General features: G+C 50.2%; 1 protein-coding gene across 1 annotated transcript in view; it reads left to right on the top strand.

Annotated features, from left to right (window-relative positions):
• The window catches only part of CSMD2 (CUB and Sushi multiple domains 2), a 553,689-nt gene that overhangs the window by 139,409 nt on the left and 392,174 nt on the right, over positions 1–22,106 (top strand). The window contains exons 4-5 of the mRNA XM_040455784.1: positions 5,440–5,634; positions 18,868–19,075. Of these exons, the coding sequence (XP_040311718.1) occupies positions 5,440–5,634; positions 18,868–19,075 (403 nt within the window). The remainder of the gene's footprint in view (positions 1–5,439; positions 5,635–18,867; positions 19,076–22,106) is intronic.

The raw sequence follows: 22,106 nt of genomic DNA, 5'->3' as shown, positions 1-22,106 counted from the left end.
CCTTTGTTTGATTGACAGGCAGCAGGCAATGGACAGGACCAGGCTCTGGTTGACGCCCCAAGACCTCCCCGAGGAGAACGAGTATAAGTCCTCTATGACGATGTCTCAGGATATACCAGCCACTGTGGACTCGGCGGAGTCGTCAGTGCAAGCACTGCCTGGTGCGGATGCGAAGGGCTCAGCTGCCAGGCACTGCTGTGGAAACCCAGCCTTCCCCCGCAGCGAGCCATGTGGCCTCGAGTAAATGGCCCGGCCTCTCTGGCGATCATGCTCATCTCCACAAGGGATAATAATAGCATCTCTCTCAATGCGTTGTTGGAAGGATTAAATAAGGTCATTAAGTCATTCAATAAGCTTTTATCAAAGTACTAGTATACATGAGGTGCGGCGTTCTAGGAACTGGAACACAGAAGTGAACAAAAGAGACTACAGACTGTCTTTGTGTAGCTTACATAGTACCAGGGTGAGACAAAGAATATTAAATGTATCAAATATGTAGTGTGTCAGATGGGAGGAGAGGAAGTAGAGACAGCGAGTCTACCCACTTCTCTGAGCACAAAGCACATGGCACTGAGGATAGCACATAGTAAGTGTGCAATAAACTATGTTTACAAGGCCAAACAGCTAAAAGCAAGAGAGTTATAAAGTATAACTAAGATCAGGGTGCCTGGGTGGCAGAGTCGGTTAAGCGTCTGACTTCAGCTCAGGTCATGATCTCATGGGGCATGAGCTTCAGCCCTGCGTTCAGCTCTATGCTTACAGCTCAGAGCCCAGAGTCTGCTTCAGATTCTGTGTCTCCCTCTCTCTCTGCCCCTCCCCCTCTCATGCCCTGTCTCTCTCTGTCTCTCAAAAATAAACATTAAAAAAATGTAAAAAAAAAAAAAAAAAAAAAAGAATAACTAAATCATGTGTGATGCAGAAGTAGGTACCCAGAAGATAATGGTTTTTATTCCTCCCTCCTCTGACTGCCCACTAACCCTCAGTCACATACGTGCACATGCACGCACGTGCGCATGCACACACACACGCACACACACACACACACACACAATGCCATCTCCTTTTTCCATGTTGAGGGTTGTGGGAAATGCACTCCTTCTCTCTGAATCTTTTTTTCCCAGCCATCCTGCCACTTAGTATCAACCGTATGGCCATGGAGATGAAACAAGTGACTTGATGGAAGATAAGAAATCAAAACATATGGAGGGTGCTTGTCCAGAGAGCGTAAATGACTCTTTATTATAATATGGGAACTAAAGTCTCAAATTAAAAATAAAAGAAGGCACGGTGTAGCTTTTGCTGCACTCCAACCACAGAGGAGATTCGTTGTCATACAATCACTGAGAATATTATATTGATTGGCAAGAGCCAGGCTTTGTAGAAGAGACAGAATTCCCCACAGCTAATCTACAATGGAATTGTTCAATGTCAGGCGCAGCTTTAATAATATTGTTCTGGACCGCGTTGGATGTAAATATCCCACTCTTCATTTTGTGAGCAATCAAAGGGAAGTTTTGTAGATGGGAGAGCATGAACAGCTGTAATATCTGTGCCAAAAAACACACGGACAAAATCAAAAAAGATCAAAGAATGCCTCACCTAGAAAGGCTTGTTGCTTTGTGGCTTGTCTCCGATCTCCTCTGTCTGTCCAGCAAGTTGCACATCAGATACATTACAAAAGCCCACACTTTAAATGTTGCCCTTGACATTATTAAAAAATACCAGGTTAGTAAATCAGACTGGAGAAAAAAAAGCAGACTATTAAATCTGGACAGTCAGGTGATCACCCTTCAAGGGAACTCCGGTGGATTAAGCACCCACTGTATGCTGGGTGCTCTTAGTTCCACAGTCCATTTAAGAGTGCTGAACAATGGAGCCAAAAAGACTGAGATTCACAGCCCAGCTCTGCCATTTTCTAGCTGTGTGGCCTGGAGGAAGTCACCTAAACTCTCTGTGCCTCAGTTTTTTGCATCTATAAAAGGAGGATAATAGTTATCCCACCGGAATCGTTTTGAGGACTAAGTAAAATACATTTGTAGCCCAGGGCCTGAAACATACCAGGAACTCAATAGCAGGTGTTATAGATCTGGTTTTACTTACTGTGCACAACAGCCCTGCTCTAGGTTGTATTGTGTCCCCCAAAAGATCTATGGAAGTCCTAAAACACCTAGTAGCTGTGAATTTGACCTCATTTGGAGATAGGGTCTTTGCAGATGAGGAAGTGAAGATGAGTTCCTTAGGGTGTATCTCAATCCCGATCCAGTATATTGGTGTCCTTATAAAGAGGTGAAATTTGGACATAGAGAAACAATGCCAAGTGAAGACAGAGGATGGGAGTGAAGCATCTATAAGCCAAGGGATACCAGAGATTGCCAGAAAACCACCAGAAACGAGGGAGACTCAAAAATTTCCCATAGACTTCTAAACCTGCATATTGTCAGACAATAAGAATCTGTCTTTTTTTTTTTTTTTAAGCCACCCAGTTTGTGGTACATTGTTACAGCCCTAGGAAACTAACACAATACCCCCCATGGGAAGGAAAAGTATCCTTATTTTTAGATGAAGAATTGAAGGGCAGAGGTGACAATTACAGCTCAAGATCACTCAGCTAGAGGTGGTTCAGTTGAGATTGGAATCCACACCTCTCTGAGCCCAACATCTGCCCTCCTGCCTCCTTCACCGTGTGGCCGCTCAGGAGCGGCGCTCAAGATAAAAAAGGAGGTGGTGTTGGGAACGAGCCCCCATTCATCACACCCAAGTCCCCGTGGAGGTGCCAGGTCAGAGTGGTCTGATTACGAACAGCTCATTAAGTAAAGAGCAGTGAGTGTTTGAGAGTGACTTTTCACAAAGAATCGACTTTTATTTATAGTGACGTTCCAGTCATTAATTTCGAAGGAAGAAAGCCCAAAGCAGAAGCAGGTTCATTAAAAATTTGACATTAGTAATTTAATTAAATTGGGTCTTTGCGTCTCGTTGCGGAAAATGGAACGTTAGTTCTACATCAGTTCTCAGCCCATTTCCCCTGGTTGGCTCCCTCCCCTCACCTTAGCTTGCTTTCTTCTCCAAATGTTTACCTGACCCGCCCCTCCAACCCCCTGACACTCACAAACACACACAAATCACAGTCGCTGCCTCTGTTGCCGCAAGCCAGTAGCACGAGCTCATGGGAAAGGCTGAGGAGGCGGGATCACGGGAGCACCCGAGGAAGCCAGCAGCATGGGATCACGGGAAATGCTAAGCTGGGCTAGTGGACAGGTTGATGGAGGTAATCCTTTCATCTGGGTCATCTCACCCGGTAGAGGTGGAGAATGGACACGGAGAGCTCTTCAGTCCTTGAGATAAGTCTCTCACAAAAACATAAGCCTCTTGAGGGCAGGGACTGGCTTTGTCTAGTTCACTGCTATAGTCCCAGCACAGTAGGCCTGCAATGAGTTTTCGTTGCATGAAGGAATTATTACATGAATAACTCCTCCCCACAACCAATTAATGAAAATGTAGTCACGTCCCTACGAGTGCCGGAGTATTGTGTTAGGCTCCCAGGGTACACCCTGCCCTCGCGACCCTATGGCCTGATGGAATAATGCATCTGCCGTTTTCTGAGCACCTACTGTGTGCCGGGCACTGTTGTCAGCCGTGCATCATCTATTACTTGTAACTCCCTCAGCCACTAGATATTATTGTTCTCCTTTCGCAGTTGAGGAAACCAAGGCTTAGAGAGGTCACAAGGCCACAGAGTAAGACAGAGACAGGGCCGGGCTGCAGAGCCAGATCATGGTGATTCCAAAGTCTGCCATTTCTTTCTACACTATGCTTTCTCCTCCTGGAAGGGGAGGTTAAGAAGAGAGAGGGGCAGACTTCTTTTGGAGGGTTATAACATCAATGCTGTTAGAGAGGGTCCTGGAAGACAGCAACGTGGTCAGGAAGAGGGCACAGCAAGGGCCCGGGAAGCCCTCTAGAATCCAGGCTGGCCACCTGTACTTCTTCGTCTTTACTTCTCATCCTTGCCACCCCTGCCCTCTTGTTTCAGGCTGCCTGAGCTCCTAGATTATCTCTGGTCTCAGGGTATTTGCACACGTTTCCTCTTCCTGGAACACTCTTTGACCTAGCTAATTCTTACTGATCTCTCAGGATCCAGCATAGATGTCACCTCTTCCAGGAAGCCATCTCTGACTGCCCCACACTGGGTTTGGTTTCCTGCCTGGTCCCTATCACATCATAACATTTAAGATACCTTTAATTATGCACACTTCCCATTAAGTGTGGACTGGGAGCTCACGTGAATATGTGTCATTCTCACTGTGTGCCAGGGTCTGTCCTGAGCACTTTCCAAATCTTAGCTCACTCAATTCTTACAAGTACCCCGTGGGGGATGAAGGTGCCATTGTGGTCCCTGTCTTGCAAGTGAGAAGACTGAGGCACAGGGGGTTACGAGACTTGCTCGGGAGCCCGCAGGTAGCAAGCCATCAGGCCAGGATGTGAACCCAAATTCTCGAGTCTGTACTTCCCACCACCCTGCTCCACAGCCTTTCAGTGACACCTTAGCAAATCATCACCTGGTGATGGACACGCACTTGGATGGCCCTCTGGGTGTGGCTCTGAGCCGCTGACCCTGACCTGTGGGGACATCCTGGATTGGTAGGAGGTATGACTTTCAGGGCACAGGCAGTTCTAACTCTGGGGAGAAAGGCAGAGGACTGGGGGAGCCAGGTCAGGTTGAATAAGCAACTTGGGCAGAGGAGCCGCGCCCAGCCTCCCTCCTCAGACTGGCAGGTCATGATGCTCTTGCACCCTCCGCGGTATCCTCTGGATAATGAGGCTACACGCATCGCTGGCCGTGACTGCTTCGGCTCTGGTCGCACGCGGAACATCATATTCTCCAGCTCCCCAGCTCCCCCTTTAAATGGCTCAGTCGGATCAGAGCTGGGGTTCTCGCCTTCCCACTCCACTGCCTGTTCCAATGCTAACGACCCCTTCGACTCTCCCAAACCCACTGGGCCAGAGTACCCCTCCGGCGGCCAGGGCAGAAGCACATGAAAGAAAGGACACTGGGTTTAATGAGCACCTACTCCATTCCATGCTCTGCGTCCCTTCCCTGGTCGTGAGAGGGAGGGTGGACTCTGAAATCAGGGCAAGCAAACCCAAGAGATTAAAGTGATTTCCCTGAGGCATCTCGAGTGATGGGACAAACGTCATCCACAGCCATGGCTGAGCAGGAGAAGAGGCAGGAAACCTGGATGGCTGGCTATACGCTGCCAGTGTGGCTCCGCCTTAATGCCTGACAACTGACAGTATATGGAGGGACTAGGCAGCCTTGAGAGGGCCGGCTCGTCTGCAGGAGAAACGAGACCCCCGGGGGGTGACCCGCCTGGGCGGGTGCTGTGCAGAAGCAGGTGTCAGGTCTCGAGCCCAACTCACAGGCTGTGTGTTTCCCTCTCACAGTTCTCCCCAGTCACACGTGTGGGAACCCCGGGCGGCTGCCCAACGGCGTCCAGCAGGGCTCAACCTTCAACCTCGGGGACAAGGTCCGCTACAGCTGCAACCCCGGCTTCTTCCTGGAGGGCCACGCCGTGCTTACCTGTCACGCTGGCTCTGAGAACAGTGCCACGTGGGACTTCCCCCTGCCCTCCTGCAGAGGTAGGTGGCCGGGGAGGGTCTGGGCGGGGTGGGCTGTGACTGGATGGGAGGCGGGAGCTTCCAGTGGGACCTGATCTTCAGTGGGGAAACTACAGCATGCACTCCAGCAAGGCCTGGGGTACTTGCTATGGGGAGCACATGTCTGGGGGCCACCAAGGGTGCTCAGGGTCCCCAGCTATTCTAGAGGCTTCTCAGCCTCACTTGACCTTCTAGCCCTCAGGTGTGCACTCCCTCAATCCTCTATTCCTACATCAACAAACTTATTTTTAGCCAGTCTGCCCTTCTGTCTAGAAGAAACATCTTTTGTTTTCCATTACAGAGAGTCTGTCCTGTGCATGGCTCTCCCCAGCTGCTTTTGTTCTTATTGACCCCACCCTGGTGATTAGTCTTTTCTCTTTCCTATAAATTCAGCCTCCTCCCTGTTTAATGGGGTCTTAGCCTCCAAATATGCTCAAAACCTGTTTACCCCAACAGCCCCCTCAAAACCCACTACCTCCCTTCGGTGCTATGTCAGCCTTAGCCTCCCAGCTACGATGGCCCAGCTTATCCTGGTTTCCCTGGGATTTTCCCCATTTTTAGCTCTGAAAGTCCCACATCCTGGAAATGCCCTAAGTCCCAGGCAAACCGGGACAGTAAGTCACCCTCTTCCGGGCCTATTTCTTTTTCTTTTTTTTTTTTTTTTAGCATTTATTTATTTTTGAGAGACAGAGAGAGAGAGAGAGAGAGAGAGAGTGAGAGAGAGAGAGAGAGTGAGTGGGGGAGGGGCAGAGACAGAAGGAGACACAGAATCCGAAGCAGGCTACAGGCTCTGAGCCGTCAGCACAGAGCCTGATACGGGGCTCAATACATGAACCTCGAGATCATGACCTGAGCCAAAGTCGGATGCTTAACTGATTGAGCCACCCAGGTGCCCCTTCCCAGCCTGTTTCTTATTTCCCCTCCACCCCATCATAACTGAGTTTATTTCTAAAGTAATTCCCATTCCTGTAATCTGATGATAAAAATAACATATGATCATTTCTAAATGATCTTATAACATACGGAAAAGGGTAAAGAAGAAACAAAATTTACCCATTTTAATGATGATTTTTCAGGTATTTCCTTCTCATCTTCTAACACACACTGCAGTATGCATATATTATGAATATGTGTATAATTGAGATTATCATGCATGTAGATTTTTTAAGCCACCTTTCAATGGCTGTGACATTGCACTGTAGCATTTCCCCAGGCCACCAGGAACACCTAGCATCTCAAAAGCTCAGTCCAGCCTGGTCTCTCCCCCAACTTCCCATTTACTCCTCTGGAGACTGGCCTTTGGCCCCAATATTCTGCATCATGTTGCCAAATCAGATGGGAATTGCTTTGGCCCTGATATTTCTTGACCTCTCAACAGCCTTCTGCACTATTGACCACTCTTTTCTTCTTGAAACTCTCGTCTTTAAATTGTATGGATCCCAGAACACTCAGATATAGGTCTGGGGGGGATCGTTTCAAGGAGTCGAGAAATGGTTGGAACATGTAGCTCCCTTTGGGTTCAAGCTTTGCCTTTCTCTTAGAGGCAGGTTTTCTGTAATTACTATCCAAAGACTAGCTTGAGGAGACAAGCTCCCCACTCCCGCTATAAGTGTATACCCTTTTTACTATCTACACCAGAGGTGGAAAATACTTGGCACATAGATCTCTTCCCTTGCTCCCACTGCAATGGCAGACATGATTAATTGATCCCAGCACCCTTTCTTGAGCTCACACATGGCAGTGAATTCCTTCCTATGAACAGGCAATCCACAACCAGTCAGTGTGAGTTGCCATCTGCCTCCATGTTTGTTTACTCCTCTTCAGCCATGTTGGCCTGTCTTGGTGGAACCCAAGGGAACTAGAATCTCCCTTCTCGCCTTCCTAAGTCTTCTCTTAGGCCCCTTTTCTAACTTAGGATGTGCTTCTCATCACATGATTGGTATCAGGAATGACCAAACCCATCGGGTGAGACCTTGGCCCCTCCACACCGGTGTGTGGCCCTGAGTGGCCAACCACGGCTAGAAGCTGCTGTCTCCACTCCTCTTAGAGCATCCCTACCCGCCCCCTGCCCAGAGGGTGCCACCGTTGAACACCCTGACCTTCCAAGGAGGGGTGTCAAGAGTCGTGACATGATAATAGAATATGAAACCTGATAGTAAATGGAATCAAGTGTTCTAGTTGTGAAACAAAACCCACAATTCTCTTTCCTCCCACCACACTATAAATACCATGCTCTTTTAATATGGAAATGAAAAACAGAGGTAGCCCAAGAATCAGGGGCAGAGGGGCTGTCATTCATTCTGTGCAATATACTTCACGTCAATATCTACCTCAGTAAGGTGGAAATCCACAACCCCGCCCAGTGTCCTCAGGGATCTTCGTCAGCTTCAGCCCCCTCTGAACCTGGAGCTCGACCGCCATGCCTCAACTCCCTGGGTTCTGCTCTGCTAACTTAGGTCAGGAACTTGGCCTATTTTTCTTCCATTTCTTCCTGTCCCGGGGGAAAAACAAAACAAAACAAAAAGGACAACCCACTGATAAAGGTGTTTGCATGCAGCGCAGCCTTTATTGAAGGTTTGTGGCAACACAGGGAGTCTGCATCCCAGTAAAGCAAATGGCTTAAAATGAAAGTCTGAGCAATCATGAGCCTCCAAAGCTTTTGGCCCCTTCTCCCTGGAAGCTTGTCTCTGGCTTCTGTCTTAGCAGCCTTAGACTTCCCTGAGCTCAGACATTGCCCCTCTCATCTCGTTCCAGCCTCCTCCACTTGGTGCCTCTTAACTTTGGCCTCGCTGTGGGACTTGTGTCCGCTTAGGCACAAGAGTCCCATTGCCCCTTGACTTGCCCTCTCCTGATAGAAGCATCCCTTCCCAGCCAAGCTATGTAGGCATCAGGTGGTATTGTCCTGAACAAAGAGAGCTTTCACCTGGAAGAAACTTGACTGGCTGTGAAAATACTTTTTTTTATTAATCCACTAGTAAACGATAAGTGATAAGGGCGACCTCCTGGAAGCTTCCGTTGCTGGGTCGGCTCACTGTCCCCAGTCTAATGCCTGTGTGTCAGGGTGTGGGAGGCAGAGTGGGCTGGGGTAATGGTGCCACCCCCCAGCACTCACGTCACAGCAGTGGCTCACGGGTGTGGGGTGCCTTTGTGGGGCACGACTGCCTCCCAAGCCTCTCTTCTTCCTCTTTTGGCCTCTTAGGTGATGACCATTCTTTCCCTTAAATGCTGGAGGGCTCAGCATGGCCTCATCTCTGGGAACATCTTACATCTCTTGGAACTTCTCATCCACTACATGGCTTCTAATTGTTGCAGGGAGGTGGCTCTTCAGTCTCTGTCCCCAGCCCCACCCTCTGTCCTACACTTCAGGTCCACATGGGTCTCAGACTCTACTCAACATTCCCCGGAGAGTGCTTCAGATGGGGCACATCCAAAACCTAACCCTGTCTTCCCAAACCTGCTCTTTTTTCTGCCTTCCCTCGCTCGGTGAAGAGTGTCACCATCCAAGGTGCCCAAGCCAGATGCCCCCTGCACCATCAGCCATCGTGCCCTGGTACATTTCCCTCTGCACCAGCCCTCCCCTCCATGCTTCTGCCAGTGATCTGGGGCCCCGTCTGGTAACATCCAGTGACGAGCCGTTTGCCTGTCCCCCGCCACAAGCATCCCAGTCCATTCTTCACTGCTGGAGCAAACTTTCTAAGCCACAGATCTGACGGGATCACTTGCTGCTTAGAATGCCAATAGTGGCTCTCCATCACTGATGGGGTCAAGTTCAGATTCCTGAACATGGACAAGGCCCATCCAGAAAGACTCCCAGGCTGATCTTTCTAAGTCCTCTCTAAGTACCTTCCAATTTAGCCACACCAGAGAATGCCCTCTTTTGGAACACACTGGGGAAGCCAGCCAAGGGCGTCAGGTGTGGCTTCCAGAAGAGCTTTGTGTCCCAGAGGCTCCCTGGCATCTGAAGGAGATGAGATGTGGCTCCTACTCAAAGACTGGGGGAGCACAGGTGGCTCTCCCACTCTCCAAGCCCCCACGCCTCCCCCGTTCTCTGGACTTCAGGTCCATTTCTCGTTTCTAATTCACCATGAGCCGCAAGCATAGTCTGAGAAACATCCTCAATAACGCCAGTGATTTTTCTGAAAGTGATTTTCCAAACTGTGCTTCCTTAGGAGACCAAGTTGTATAGGAACTGAGGGTGCTCATCACGTGCCCAAGCGATGCCAGGAGCCGCGGTCATGCCAGAGTTAACGGTTCATACTCTGGAAGGATTAAAGCCTTTTGGCCTTTTTTCCTCTTGTGTAGAACTCTCAAGGGCTGGCATCTGTGCGTGGATAAACCTCATCCACTGGGCAGTGGTCCGTAAATATTTGCTGAATGAGCGGACGGCCGGGTGGGTCCTATTCACCATCAGGATCATGTAAGGCGTACAAGCCCAAAAGGCAAATTCCTGGCCTGGGTCAGCCCACCTGCCCAGCAGCACTGAGTGACACAAACTCTGAGTCCAAGGCTTCCCGGAGCAGGTTGGAGGGCAGTGTGTCTCTACGTCAAACAGGAAATGCCACACGCCTGCCCGAAAGGTAGACTCAGTCTGGGGACACGGCCCAGGCTAAGGGGGAGTAGCTGGGATCAGGGGGCAGAGCAGGTGTGAGGCTGACCTCCATCGAGGCCCATCCCAAGGCTGCCGGCACTTTGAGGCTTGGTCTAGCTGGCAGAGGGAAGGAGGCAGGGCCCGTGATCCTCCTTTGCTTTGTGTCATTCTGGGCACATCCACCCTAGGAGTCTCCGAGCTTTGTGGAGCCAATTTGAATCACAAGAAGGAAGACCGTGTGGGTTTCAGCAAAATGGCCCCTGACTTGTGAGGGGCATTGGCCCTGGAGCAAAGAAGGCTGCGTGGGGAAGGAACAGGGTTCAGATGTGCTGGGTGCTGAGAGGCAGGTGGAGAGAAAGCAGCCTGAGCGAGAAATGCTTGGCCTCAGAGGTTCAAGCCAGGCGCAGCGGGCCGTCCCCTGACAGGGAAGGGGGCACTGGTCTGCAGAAGCTCAGACTGCAAGTGTCAAGCTGCGTTCCGGATATTGGAGCCCCGAGGGAGGAACCTGCAGAATGCGAGATGGAGGCAGTGTGCTGGGCGCGGAAGGAGCACGGGGTCAGACAGGCCCAAGTCAGCTCTGGCCGTCCTCTGCCAGCTCAAAGCTGCGTGTTGCTAAGTCTCCCCGAGTTTCCAAGTGGGGAACACGAGCAGCAGCCTTGAAGGTTACTCGTTCACTCAGGATTCAGCAGCTTTTCATGCACGCCTACTGTGTGCCACCGTAGCGCCGTGTGCTACTGAGTTATGAACTCAATCCTTAGTTGCAAAGTGCCGATTGTTGGATATTTACCATTCTAGATACAGAGAATTGCAGCGACGAAAAGTCAGACCAGATCCATGATCTCGTGGGGTTTATATGTGAGCAGCTGGGAGGCAGAAAACAGATAAAAATCAAATAAACAAATTTCAGATCATGAGGGAAATGAAGCAGCTAGTGACAGGAAGGCTACTTTAGATGGAGTTGTCAGGAGGGGACTCTCTGAGGAGGTGACATCTGAACTGAGTCCTGAATGATAAGAGGGGCTTGTTATATGAAGACCAGGGGAAGGGCATCCCCAACAAGAGGAACAGCTGGTGTGAAGGTCCTGGGGCAGGAGAGAGTTTGACGTGTTAGAGAAATAGAACACAGAGCCCTGTGGCGAAGTTGAATGGGGGAGAGGGGTTGCTGTGGTGGAGCAGGACAAGAGGTTCAGGTTTGGTTCTAAGCTCAGGAGGGAGTCAGGGAAGAATTTTAAGCTCAGGCATGGTGCAGTTGAATCTACTTTTTTAAAAAGATCCTTCTGGATGCTAGGATGAGAGGGATTGTAGTGGGCAAGAGGTGCAACCAGGAGGGCCAGTTAGGAGGCAGCTGTCACAGGCAAGCAGACTGGAGAGTCTGCATTTCGGTCAGGGGTGGCCATGGCAGAGATGGAGGGGAGATTGGGACCGTGGTTTGGGGGCATGGCCAATAGTCTTGCCGGAACAAAGGGTCAAGGTTGACTCGTAGGCTCTTTCCAGATGCTAGCAGGGTGGGGATGTCGATAACCGAGGTGGGGATGACTGGGACAGGGCGTAGGGGGCATGTGCCCTCAGGGGAATCAAGAGCTCATTTTGTCCAGGTAAAGTCTGAGATGCCCATGAGACATCCAAGTGGGGGGATTAATTCTGTGGCGTGGGTGGAGTTCTGAGCTGAAAAGAGGAAGGAAAGGGATACGAGACCCTAAGGTGGCGATGCAGATGGCAGAGGGGGTGTGGGAGCCGCACGCTGGGCCCCTTTGACTGATCATATACACAACATTTAGAAAGCACCACTTGTCATCCAGGCAGTGAGGACCTTGAGTGATTCTGGAATGCACCATGGCTCCCAGATACCGTTCCTAACTATGGGGTTCCTCTCCTACCACTGGAGTCACCAGTCCTCTAATCACCTTTGTCATCACTGTTGCTATAGCAGAACCATCCAGAATGTGCAATTACCTGGATTCAAATCCTGGCCTTCCCACTCATGCCCACTAGCTGAGTGACCTTGGGCTTGTTACTCAACCTCTCTGTGCCCCGTTTTTCTCACCTGTAAATAGTAACAGTACACTACTCAACTCATAAGGTGGAAGTGAGGTTCGAGTTGATAAATGTCATGCGTGCAGCAGAAGGCCTTGCTCGTAGTAATGACTCAGGGAGCATTAGTTGTTGCGATTCTGACTGCCACAGCCACTGCTGGCTGGCATTTATCAAGCACTATGTGCCAGACCCTGCCCTCTCTAATTTAATCCTCACAGGATCCTCACAGAAACTGCTGTAGGTTAAGATTTTGTTCTTCCCTATTCCACATGAGGGAACTGAGGCCTGGAGAGGCGAGGTACTTTGCCTGTGGTTGCACAGCTGGAGGGTAGTGAAGCCAGGATTCTACCCAAGCCCATGTGTCTACCAGCCACGTTCTTGACCGTCATGGTCTGTGGCAGACCAGGACGATGGCCTGTGAGCCCTGACAGGAGACTCATGATGACACCGTTACTTCCAGAGCTCCAGCTTGGTGGCCCAGGGCCTGAGAGCTTGATCCTCATAGGTGATCCTCGTAGGTGCACCCCCTGATGAGTCCACCTGGCCAGGGACTTCCTGCTCTCTCATGGTTCCCCCTTGACCCTCATCAGGGAAGGGGCCCGAGGTGGTTCTGCTGGGCAGATGCCGCTGCAGGTAGGGAGCCAGGGGCTGCCGGGGGCTACTTTCATTCTTTTTTCTTTTTCATTCTTTTTTAACGTTTATTTATTTTGCACAGAGCCCAGCGCAGGGCTCAAACTCATGGACCACAGGATCATGACCTGAGCCCAAGTCGGACACTTAACCACCGAGCCACCGAGGCACCCCTGCGATTTCCTAATTTTAAAAAAGGGTGTCCTTGACAAAGCCAAGGATAAGGGGGCAGAACCCCAAGCCCCCAGAAGAGGGCACTGATGAGACCGAGCCCCCCCCCCCTCCACGCCCCACAACACTGAGCCACAAAGCACAAGGAAAAGGGGGAGCATGGAGGCTTTAGGGCAGTCACACCTGGCTCCCTTTGCCTCACACCTGAGTTGTCAGATGTCAGCTTCCCCCCCAGGGCCTATGGGGATTTTTGTTTTCTCAGAGGCGGAGTAGCCTGGGGGCGGAACTGAGGACACGGGAGTGGAGGACCCCAAAGCTTGCAGGCCTCCAGGCTTGTGCACTGGCGCTGGCCTGAAATGCAGGCAGGGGAGGAGCAGGATGGAGGTTCCACTGTCCCTACTGAAATTTGTGGGTCACCGGAGAGTTAGCAGACATCCAAGGGGGCCGAGGGGTAGTTCTCTAAAATTATATAGTTGGGGCGCCTGGGTGGCGCAGTCGGTTAAGCGTCCGACTTCAGCCAGGTCACGATCTCGCGGTCCGTGAGTTCGAGCCCCGCATCAGGCTCTGGGCTGATGGCTCAGAGCCTGGAGCCTGTTTCCGATTCTGTGTCTCCCTCTCTCTCTGCCCCTCCCCCATTCATGCTCTGTCTCTCTCTGTCCCAAAAATAAATAAACGTTGGAAAAAAAAATAAAATTATATAGTTAATTGAAGGAATTTCAGTGGAACTTAAAGTCGATCTTAAATAACGTCATAAACTTGGAAGGGCGACTCTCAGCATAACACCTGCACCTTCGAACATACACGACTTAATGGCGGTGCGGAAGGCCCGTTCCCAGAGAAGGAGGAAGTGTACGTTAATATTTAGGAAGTGTACGTTAATATTTTAGGATCGTGGTATCAGCTGAGGGTTGTATTTTATGGCTCTGAAGTTGTAACCGTGAAATATGGTGCCTTGTTTAAAGTATGAGAAAATCTCCAAACAACCTTTGGAGCATCTTCAATCGACACAGGATGGTTCGGGAGCAAGGGTGTCGGAGAAACCCAAGAGGGAGGCATGACAAAATGTAAAGGTGCCACCTTCCAAGGAGGGGACTGGCGGCTCCCCGCAGAGGGCCTCAAGCTCTTGAGTCCTCAGTTCCAGCATGGTCTAGAAATCATTGACTATCATGAGGAGCTTTGAAGATCTTGGGATGGCTTTACCAGACTGCTTTCAAGCAGGAACATACGGTGTCATGAAAGAGGCCACAGTTCTCATACCTGGGAGACCCACCTGGATTCCTGATTCGCTGTGCATTGTGTGACCTTAAGGAAATTACTTAACCTCTCTGAACTTCAGTGTCCTGTTTCATTTCTTTGTTCAACAGATGTTTACTAAGTGCCTGCCACTTGAGAGGAAGATTGGCGAATGCAGGGGCCATTTTTATTTCTTTAGAGCTGAGTGGCCTCAAGGCTCCATTAAACCCTTTGCTTAATCCCAACAGTCCTTTGTACTTCCCAGCAGGAGAGTACTGCTCCTGAAGTTCTGGGTCTAGAGGCAAAGGTGTGTTGTTCTGAAAGACATTTCTTAAGGTGAAATTTACAACTCACACCTAGAGCAAACTTCCAAAAGCCCCTGACCATGGAGGCTCCCAGACCGCAGAAGGCACTTAGAAATGGCGATGAGGGGCTGGATGCCACGGAACCTCAGTGACTGAGGAGGACTGTGCCAGGCCTGCTGCCCATGGACATGGTCCCTGCTGTAGTGGAGTTTACAGTCTAGACATTAGATAAATGGCATAACTGACCAACTAATTTGGGGAAATAATTCATTATAGGAAAGTATGTCATGCTTTGAAAACATAAGATAGGGGGAAGGGGTTTCTGTATCTGGAAAGATCCTTGAGGAAGTGACACTTAGACTGGGACCTAAAGGCTGAGGAGGGGCCAGCCAGGGAAGAAGGGAGGTAGGGAAGAAGATTCCAGAAAGAGAAAATGGCACTTTCCAGGTCCTGGAACAGGGAGATGCTTGATACATCAGAAGAACTGGGAGGAGGCCAGTTTGGTGGCAGGAAAGTAGCCAGGGAGAGACTGGTAGGAGGCAAAGCTCTGTAAGGTCCTTATAAGCCACAGATATTCTAGTCTATCCTGAGTGACAGTAAGAGTTATTGAAGGTTCTTATGGAGAGGAGTGGCGTCCTCAGGTCTGTGTTTCCAGGATCACTCAGGCTTCTGGTGAAGAATGACAGGCTAGAGCAGGAGGGATATTTGGAGACAAGGAAAGGGGCCTCATGGCTGTGGTTGACTTGGATCATGACATGGCTTTGAGTGGAGCAGGTGCAAGGCAGATGAGAGGCCCATCAAGAACCACTTACAAGGAGGGACGGGGTTTGGTCCCTGGCTACGTGTGGCGTGTGGGAGAGGTTGCCCATGGCCCCAACCTCTGGCGTGAGACATTGGGTGGATAGCGCTGACAGTCTCCGGGAAGGAAACACCAGAAGGTCAGGTTCGGTGGGAGGAGAGCACCAGGTGGTCTTTGTTGGGCTGAGGCTGACAACAGTGTAGGATGTCTTAGAATTCCAAGAACTACGGAGAGGCTGCCGAGTCTCCCCCCATCACCTGCTCCCCTCCAACATTGCCTGCTGCTGTGCGGCCCACCAGGACCCGTGGGCCCGAGCAAGTGGGACAGTGTGGACCCAGGGCTTGCCGCTCTGTCCTGCACTCCTGACACTGCTCCCTCGCCCCCCATTCCGCCCCCAGGCTTCCTGACCCTGACCCTGACTGCTCTTACACAACTTCCTTTCAGGTGCATTTGCTTTTGCCTGCTGATCATTAAATGTCACTTCTTCCCGGGTCTTCTTTACTCCCCTGGAGCCAGAGTTGCTCTTCCTCCTGCTGACTCCCGGCCTCGCAGGCCCCCTGGGCATCTCTCCTGCCCTCTCTCCATGGGCATCATCACCTGTTTACAGAGTGCAGAGGGGCGGTGGAGGAGGGCCATCACCATCCCACCGAACTGCTTCTCCTCTGGGGCCCCTGTTTACCCAAATAGCATCGTAGTCCGCCCTGCTGCCCTGTTAGAGACCTCCACGTCCTCTCTCCCTCCTCCTCTCCTTTGCTGACCACTCACAGGTGGAGACTGCATCCTCTCCCTTCTCCTCAGCCTGGCTCTTGAATCCTTTCTGTTCCTTCTCTTCCTCCCACTGCCGTTGCCATTCATTCAGGTTTTGAAGATTAGACCAACCTCTTCACTATCCAAGTTGGCATATAGAAGTAGGCACGTTCTCTTGAAATGGACCTTGACCCGGTAGAATGACATTAACGAGACTAGTTGTGGACCACTGAATAAACTCACCTTGACCTCCATCCCACGCTGCTTCTGCATACCCAGCCGTCAGCTCCATGTCTACACCAGGACATCCCACATACATACTCAGCCCTGGGATCCGAAACTGAACCCCTGCTTGCCTTCCCCACCACAAAGCAGCCCCCTCCTGGGTCCCCTGCCGGGGTCTCCCCAGGAGACATTTTTCAGCCTACAGATTCTCATGCCCCAAACCTGGAACTCATCCCTCACAACTGCCAAGTCCTATAGATTCTGCTTCCTAAATCTCTCTGAAATCAGTGCTCTTCCCACTGTCCCCATGGCCTCAGCTCAGAGCTCATCTGGCCTTCTCCAGACTTCGGTGACTTTGTCCTACCAAAAGCATCCTGCCCACTCCCGTGATTCAGACCTCCTCCGTGCCACAGCCCCAGGGATCTTTCTAAAATGCAAATTTAATCATATCCCTTCACTACCTTTGATTCTCAAGACGAAGGGGAAGGAAAAGGAGAACTTAGCACTTGCTGGGCATCTCCATGCGCCAGCCCCTGGCTGATGTTAGGAACCGTCACATTAACGACCCCCGTCAATTATCACAGCAAACCATTGTTCAGAGAAGCAACGTGAAGCTGCTGGAAATAAATCTCCCAAGGTCGCATGGCTGGGGAACATGGAGCCTGAATTCAAACCTAGACCTTCCTGACCCCCAAATCCATTTTATTTCCAATAGAGTCCTCTGCTTCCAAGTCTTCTTGGCCATGTTCTCTGTCAGGGGCTCCTTCTACATATCCATTACCATCACCCATCCTTCCTCTCTCTTCGCTGTCTGATAAGCCATCTAGAGCTACTTATCTTGCACATGTCTTGTGATTTTGTGCTTCTGTGCTTCTGACATCTGTGCCCCTGTTTTCTTAAATGCCATTCCCTTTCTTCTCTCCCTAGGGAACTCCTATCCATCCTTCAAAATCCAGCTCTCCTAGCATCTCCTCTGTTAAGTTTTCCTAAATCGACTCACCCACGCAAAGTAACATCTTGCTTTATCTGTGTCCTCCAAATATGAACTGTACTCCTGGGAGATAGTGTATTGGTTAAGAGTACAGGCCCTGGAATCGATCTACAGGGCTTAGAATCCCAGCTCCTTTAGTCGCTGTGAGCTGTGTCCCCTTTGGCAAGTAACTGAATCTCTGCGTGCCTTGGTTTCCTTACCTGAAAAATGGGAATGATACTTCACAGGGTCACAGGAAGGATTCAATGAAATATGTAGCGTAGTTAGAATAGCACCTGGCGTAGTGTAGGCACTCCATACATATTAGCTTTTACTGTTCTTAATCTGCTGCTCCTGGTACACATTTGAACCCGGGTATTGCATTTTTTTCTTTCTTTATCAGTTAGTCCACACCTCTAATACAGCATATGCTAAGTGTAGTGTAATCACTTACTTGCATATAGGCTCCAGGACAACAGGCTTAAAGTCTGGATAACTTCTCACTGTGTCACCCAGCTAGTGAGCATCAGGGAAAGGATTCAAACCGAGGTCTGCAACAATTCAAAAGCCAGTGTTCTTAACTATTCTATGTCAGAGCATGTTTCCCAGATCATTTTTTCTGAATATAAGTCTCAGCTGGGATTTCGGCTGGAGCAGTGAGACTGCCAGGTTCTGGGGCAGGATGAGTAAAACATGGTCCCTGCCCTTGGGGATTCCTGGTGCAGCTCAGAACCAGAGTGGAAGACAGATGTATGAACAGATCACTCAGCACGAAGTACCGTGTCTGAAGTCGGACCGCTGCTGCGGGAGCCCAGAGGAGAGAGCGGTCACTAAACACTTGGGGGAATGAGTCTTTACCAAGAAGTGGCATCAGAGTTGGATCTCAAAGCCCGAGGAGAACTGCTCTGGACAGAGGGCATCCTTGGCAGAGGGAACGGGGTGATCAAAGACCAGGAGGCCCGACCATGCGGGGCGCGAGGACAGAGCTGACCTGCAGACAAGGAAGGGCCAGAGGAAGGATGATGGAGGTCGGGCCTGGCAACCCTTTGAGCTTTGCCCCAGGGTGCTGGGTTGAGTTTCACCACATCAGAGTGTTACTAAGACCTGGTGGGAAGAGATGTCCTATTCACCACAGTCGTGACCGTGGAAATAAATGTGGCAGCTGGCTCATGGCAGGGCAGTATATGTGGTACTCGGAATGTCAGAGCTCAAATCCCACCTCAGTGGTTGTGTGACCTTAGGTAGGTGACTTAACCTCCCTGGGCCTTGGTTGGCTCATCTTTCAATGAGAACAACACTATGTGAAATCCTCAGGACAGGGCTTGGCACATGGTAAGGGCTATGGAAGTGTTTGGTGCCACGATTACTAGGCCAATTCAGACTAGGATCTTGGTCCGCCCTGCCTGTGCATCACATTCTGGGACCCTCTATGCCTGTCACGGGTGAAGGCCACGAGTGCCAGGACCTGGGAACCAGACCACCTCACCCGAACCTCTTCTCTTTGCACCCGCAGCGGATGATGCCTGTGGCGGGACCCTGCGTGGCCAGAGCGGCATCATCTCTAGCCCCCACTTCCCCTCGGAGTACCATAACAATGCCGACTGCACGTGGACCATCCTGGCCGAACTGGGAGACACCATCGCCCTGGTCTTTATTGACTTCCAGCTGGAGGATGGTTACGACTTTCTGGAAGTCACGGGCACCGAAGGCTCCTCCCTCTGGTAAGCACACTGTCGCGTCCCCTCCTTGGTCCCTTGGGAATCTGTGGTTCACCCACAGTCTCCTCGGCATCTGGGCCTGCAGTCCGAGGCCCCTTGGCCACATCCTGATGAGTTGATGAGTTTGGTTCTCATCATAATGAAAACTCACTGCACGTTTTTAGAACCAGGGTCCATTTTTACAGAGATTTTGATACCCAATGTGATGTGCATCCTTGCTGAAGAATTTCGTGATGGGCCTTGGTGGAGCAACTTGCACTGAGACTGAAACTGTCCTGGTCTGAGGGTGTGGACAGGGTCTCCGTGCAATGATCTGAAGTACTGTTCCATCTCTGCAGGGCGTATTCAAAGCATCCAATGAAGGGAATAGAATCTTAAGTGGAAATTCCCACTCCCGGGGCCCTGCAAAGGAAGGGCAGGGCATTCCGCCGCAGCTTCTGATGGGAAGGACTAACCTCCCTGTCATTCTGGCTTTACTAAAATGCACGGGCTTTTCTGTGGTGTGCCCCACCCACCATGGAGACTCTCGATGATGATGGGTTCAGGAGCGGAGGGATGACGAGACTTATCAGCCCCAGTTGCTGGTACTGTCCGAGATTTAGATGCACAGGACATGCCCAAGCAGGGGCTGGCTTTGGGAAATGTTCAACTCTGTTTGGGTGACAAACTTTGAGTGGTGGTGTGGCACTTAGAATATCCTCTCTTATTCTCCTTGTGGCTGTGTTATCAGGCTGAGGGCACAGGGGGACCTGTGTCAGCACACCAGGTGCCCACAGAAGGATGTGTCCAGATGTGCTTCAGACAAGATATGGCATCTTGCAGACTTCCATTGCTGCACGGGGGAAGGCAGGACTCAGGGCCTGGGGATGAGGGCAAACGAGGTGTCCCTGAGGATTCTGAGGGACGCAGAAAGTGGGTAACTGCAAGAGTTGGGGTAGGATAGCTCCTGGAAGGAGACGTGGCAGTCAGTGTGAATGGGGAGGAGGGGAGGGAGAGGGAGCAGGGGCACATTTCCTGAACACCTCTTTTAGACCAGGTTTCGTGCCTTGTGATAGAAACACCAGTTGTGTAAAACATGGTCCTTTGAGGGTGAGAAAATCAGACAGACCCATGGCAGGAGCCAGTTATGACTATGTCAGGCAAAAATGGGAACAGATTCCTTCCAATATGGACTCAGAGATCTGGGGACCAGTGTAGCCCGGAGAACTCAAATTTCCTGGTATGGTGGAAGGCGATCTGACCTGGGAGTCAGAAGACCTTGGTGTCGTAAGCTTGTCCAGTGAACTTGGCCAGATCGTTCACTACCCTGGATGGGGGGTTGAGAGAAGCACATGTGAGCCAAGGACAGACCACTGTGTACAGGTGGCTATTCTGTCAACTAGTCTGGGTCAGCGGCTGGACATTTGGGGCTACGAGCGGGGATGAAAGCCCAGGTGACCCTCTTCTGCACTGGAATCCCAGTGACCTGGCAGCCTGGAGGCCCTCTGTCCCCCTACCCCTCTTTGTTAAATACCTATTTTTATCATTGTAAATGTAATGCATATGCTTCTTGTAGAAAACAGAGGAAATATAAAAAGGTATGGAGAAATGAATAAGAAATATTAAAATTTTGATATATTCTCCTTTGGCCTTTTTGCTTTGCTTGGAGCAGGCTAGCTGCCTATTTATATATACTTCAATATTACAAAATTCAGATCTGAAAATCTATCTGTAGTTATATATTTTTAACTTAGCATTATGTAATGAAAATTTTCCCTGTATTATGGCAGAGGCTTCCAAAACATAATAGGTGTGATAATAGCATTGTTTATTGAGCATTTATTGTCAGCATGTCCTAGTTTGGTTCTAAGCTCTTACAGCAATAATTTCATCTTTCCTCATAGAAACTTCATGAAGTAGGTAGCATCATTTTCCTCCTTTTACAGATGAGAAAAGTGAGGTCCAGAGAGGTTATGTCACTTGCTTGAAGCCATACAGCTGATAAGGAGCAGAACGAGGCTTCAGCCCCAGGAAAGTTGCACTTGAAAGGCCATCTCCGTAGCCATGGCAGCATGTCACATCCTGCTCCATTTGTGAAGGGTCGCCAGGGCTGTGTGGCATGCTCTCGTAAGAAGGACACAGTGTACTCATCAGATCTCTTAGTAGGTCGTTCCCAAGGTTTCACTTGGATGAGCAGATGCCACGATGAATAGCACTGCCGGGTCTGGCTCTTCCAGCCCCAAGGCCTCTTCGACTCACTTGTTTACCCGTGGGCCAAGCAGTCTCCCACAGCCTCTGCCCCCCCCAGGTGTGAATCCACACATTGTCCAAACTTCTGGAGTGAAACAAATCTTAAAGACTATTCCTTTTCCTATTAAGTCACTCAGTGGGGGAAGGAATTAAGTGGAGGAAATCGTTAGGGGAGTCATTCAGAACTCTTCGCTATAAGATTAAGTTATAATTATTTATAGGGTTGGTGTCACCATTTCCAGCCAGGATGCATTTGTTGTTCTAATTTATACTTGCATAGCAATTATGGATAAACAAACTTGGAGGCTCGGGACGTGTGTGCAAAGAACCCGCTTTCTCCCCTGCCCCTCTCCTTTATGGATCCCTGGATCCCTGTGAACTGTGAAGCTGCTGGTTTATGAGTTGCTACTTTATATCACCGTGCATTAAGATTTTAAGATGTTTTCTTGAGTTCTGTGCCAAGCCATAGAAAGACTGCAGATCCTGTTAGAAAAGATGAATGTGAACAACTGGGCATCCCTTCACCTATTGAGAAGACAGAGATACCTTCGAGAGAAAAAAATCCACTACCTCCTTTACCAGATAGCAGATTCCCACTGATTCAGGGTTGTGGGTGGGGCATAGAATGTTCCTGACTCAGTTTCCACACGCTCCTCCCCAATGGGCCAAGAGCAGGAGACTTTTAATTGGGGGTTCCGGTTGTTTGGATTTCGCAGGCAAGTAAAATTGCCAAACAATTGAGGAAATGGAGGGTTGAGATAGATATAGATATAGATATAGATATAGATATAGATATAGATATAGA

This window comes from Herpailurus yagouaroundi, unplaced genomic scaffold, assembly GCF_014898765.1.
Source record: "Herpailurus yagouaroundi ecotype Mexico unplaced genomic scaffold, PumYag 77, whole genome shotgun sequence".
In the NCBI taxonomy this organism is placed as follows: Eukaryota; Metazoa; Chordata; class Mammalia; order Carnivora; family Felidae; genus Herpailurus; species Herpailurus yagouaroundi.
This window is presented reverse-complemented; position numbering and strand designations above follow the sequence as displayed.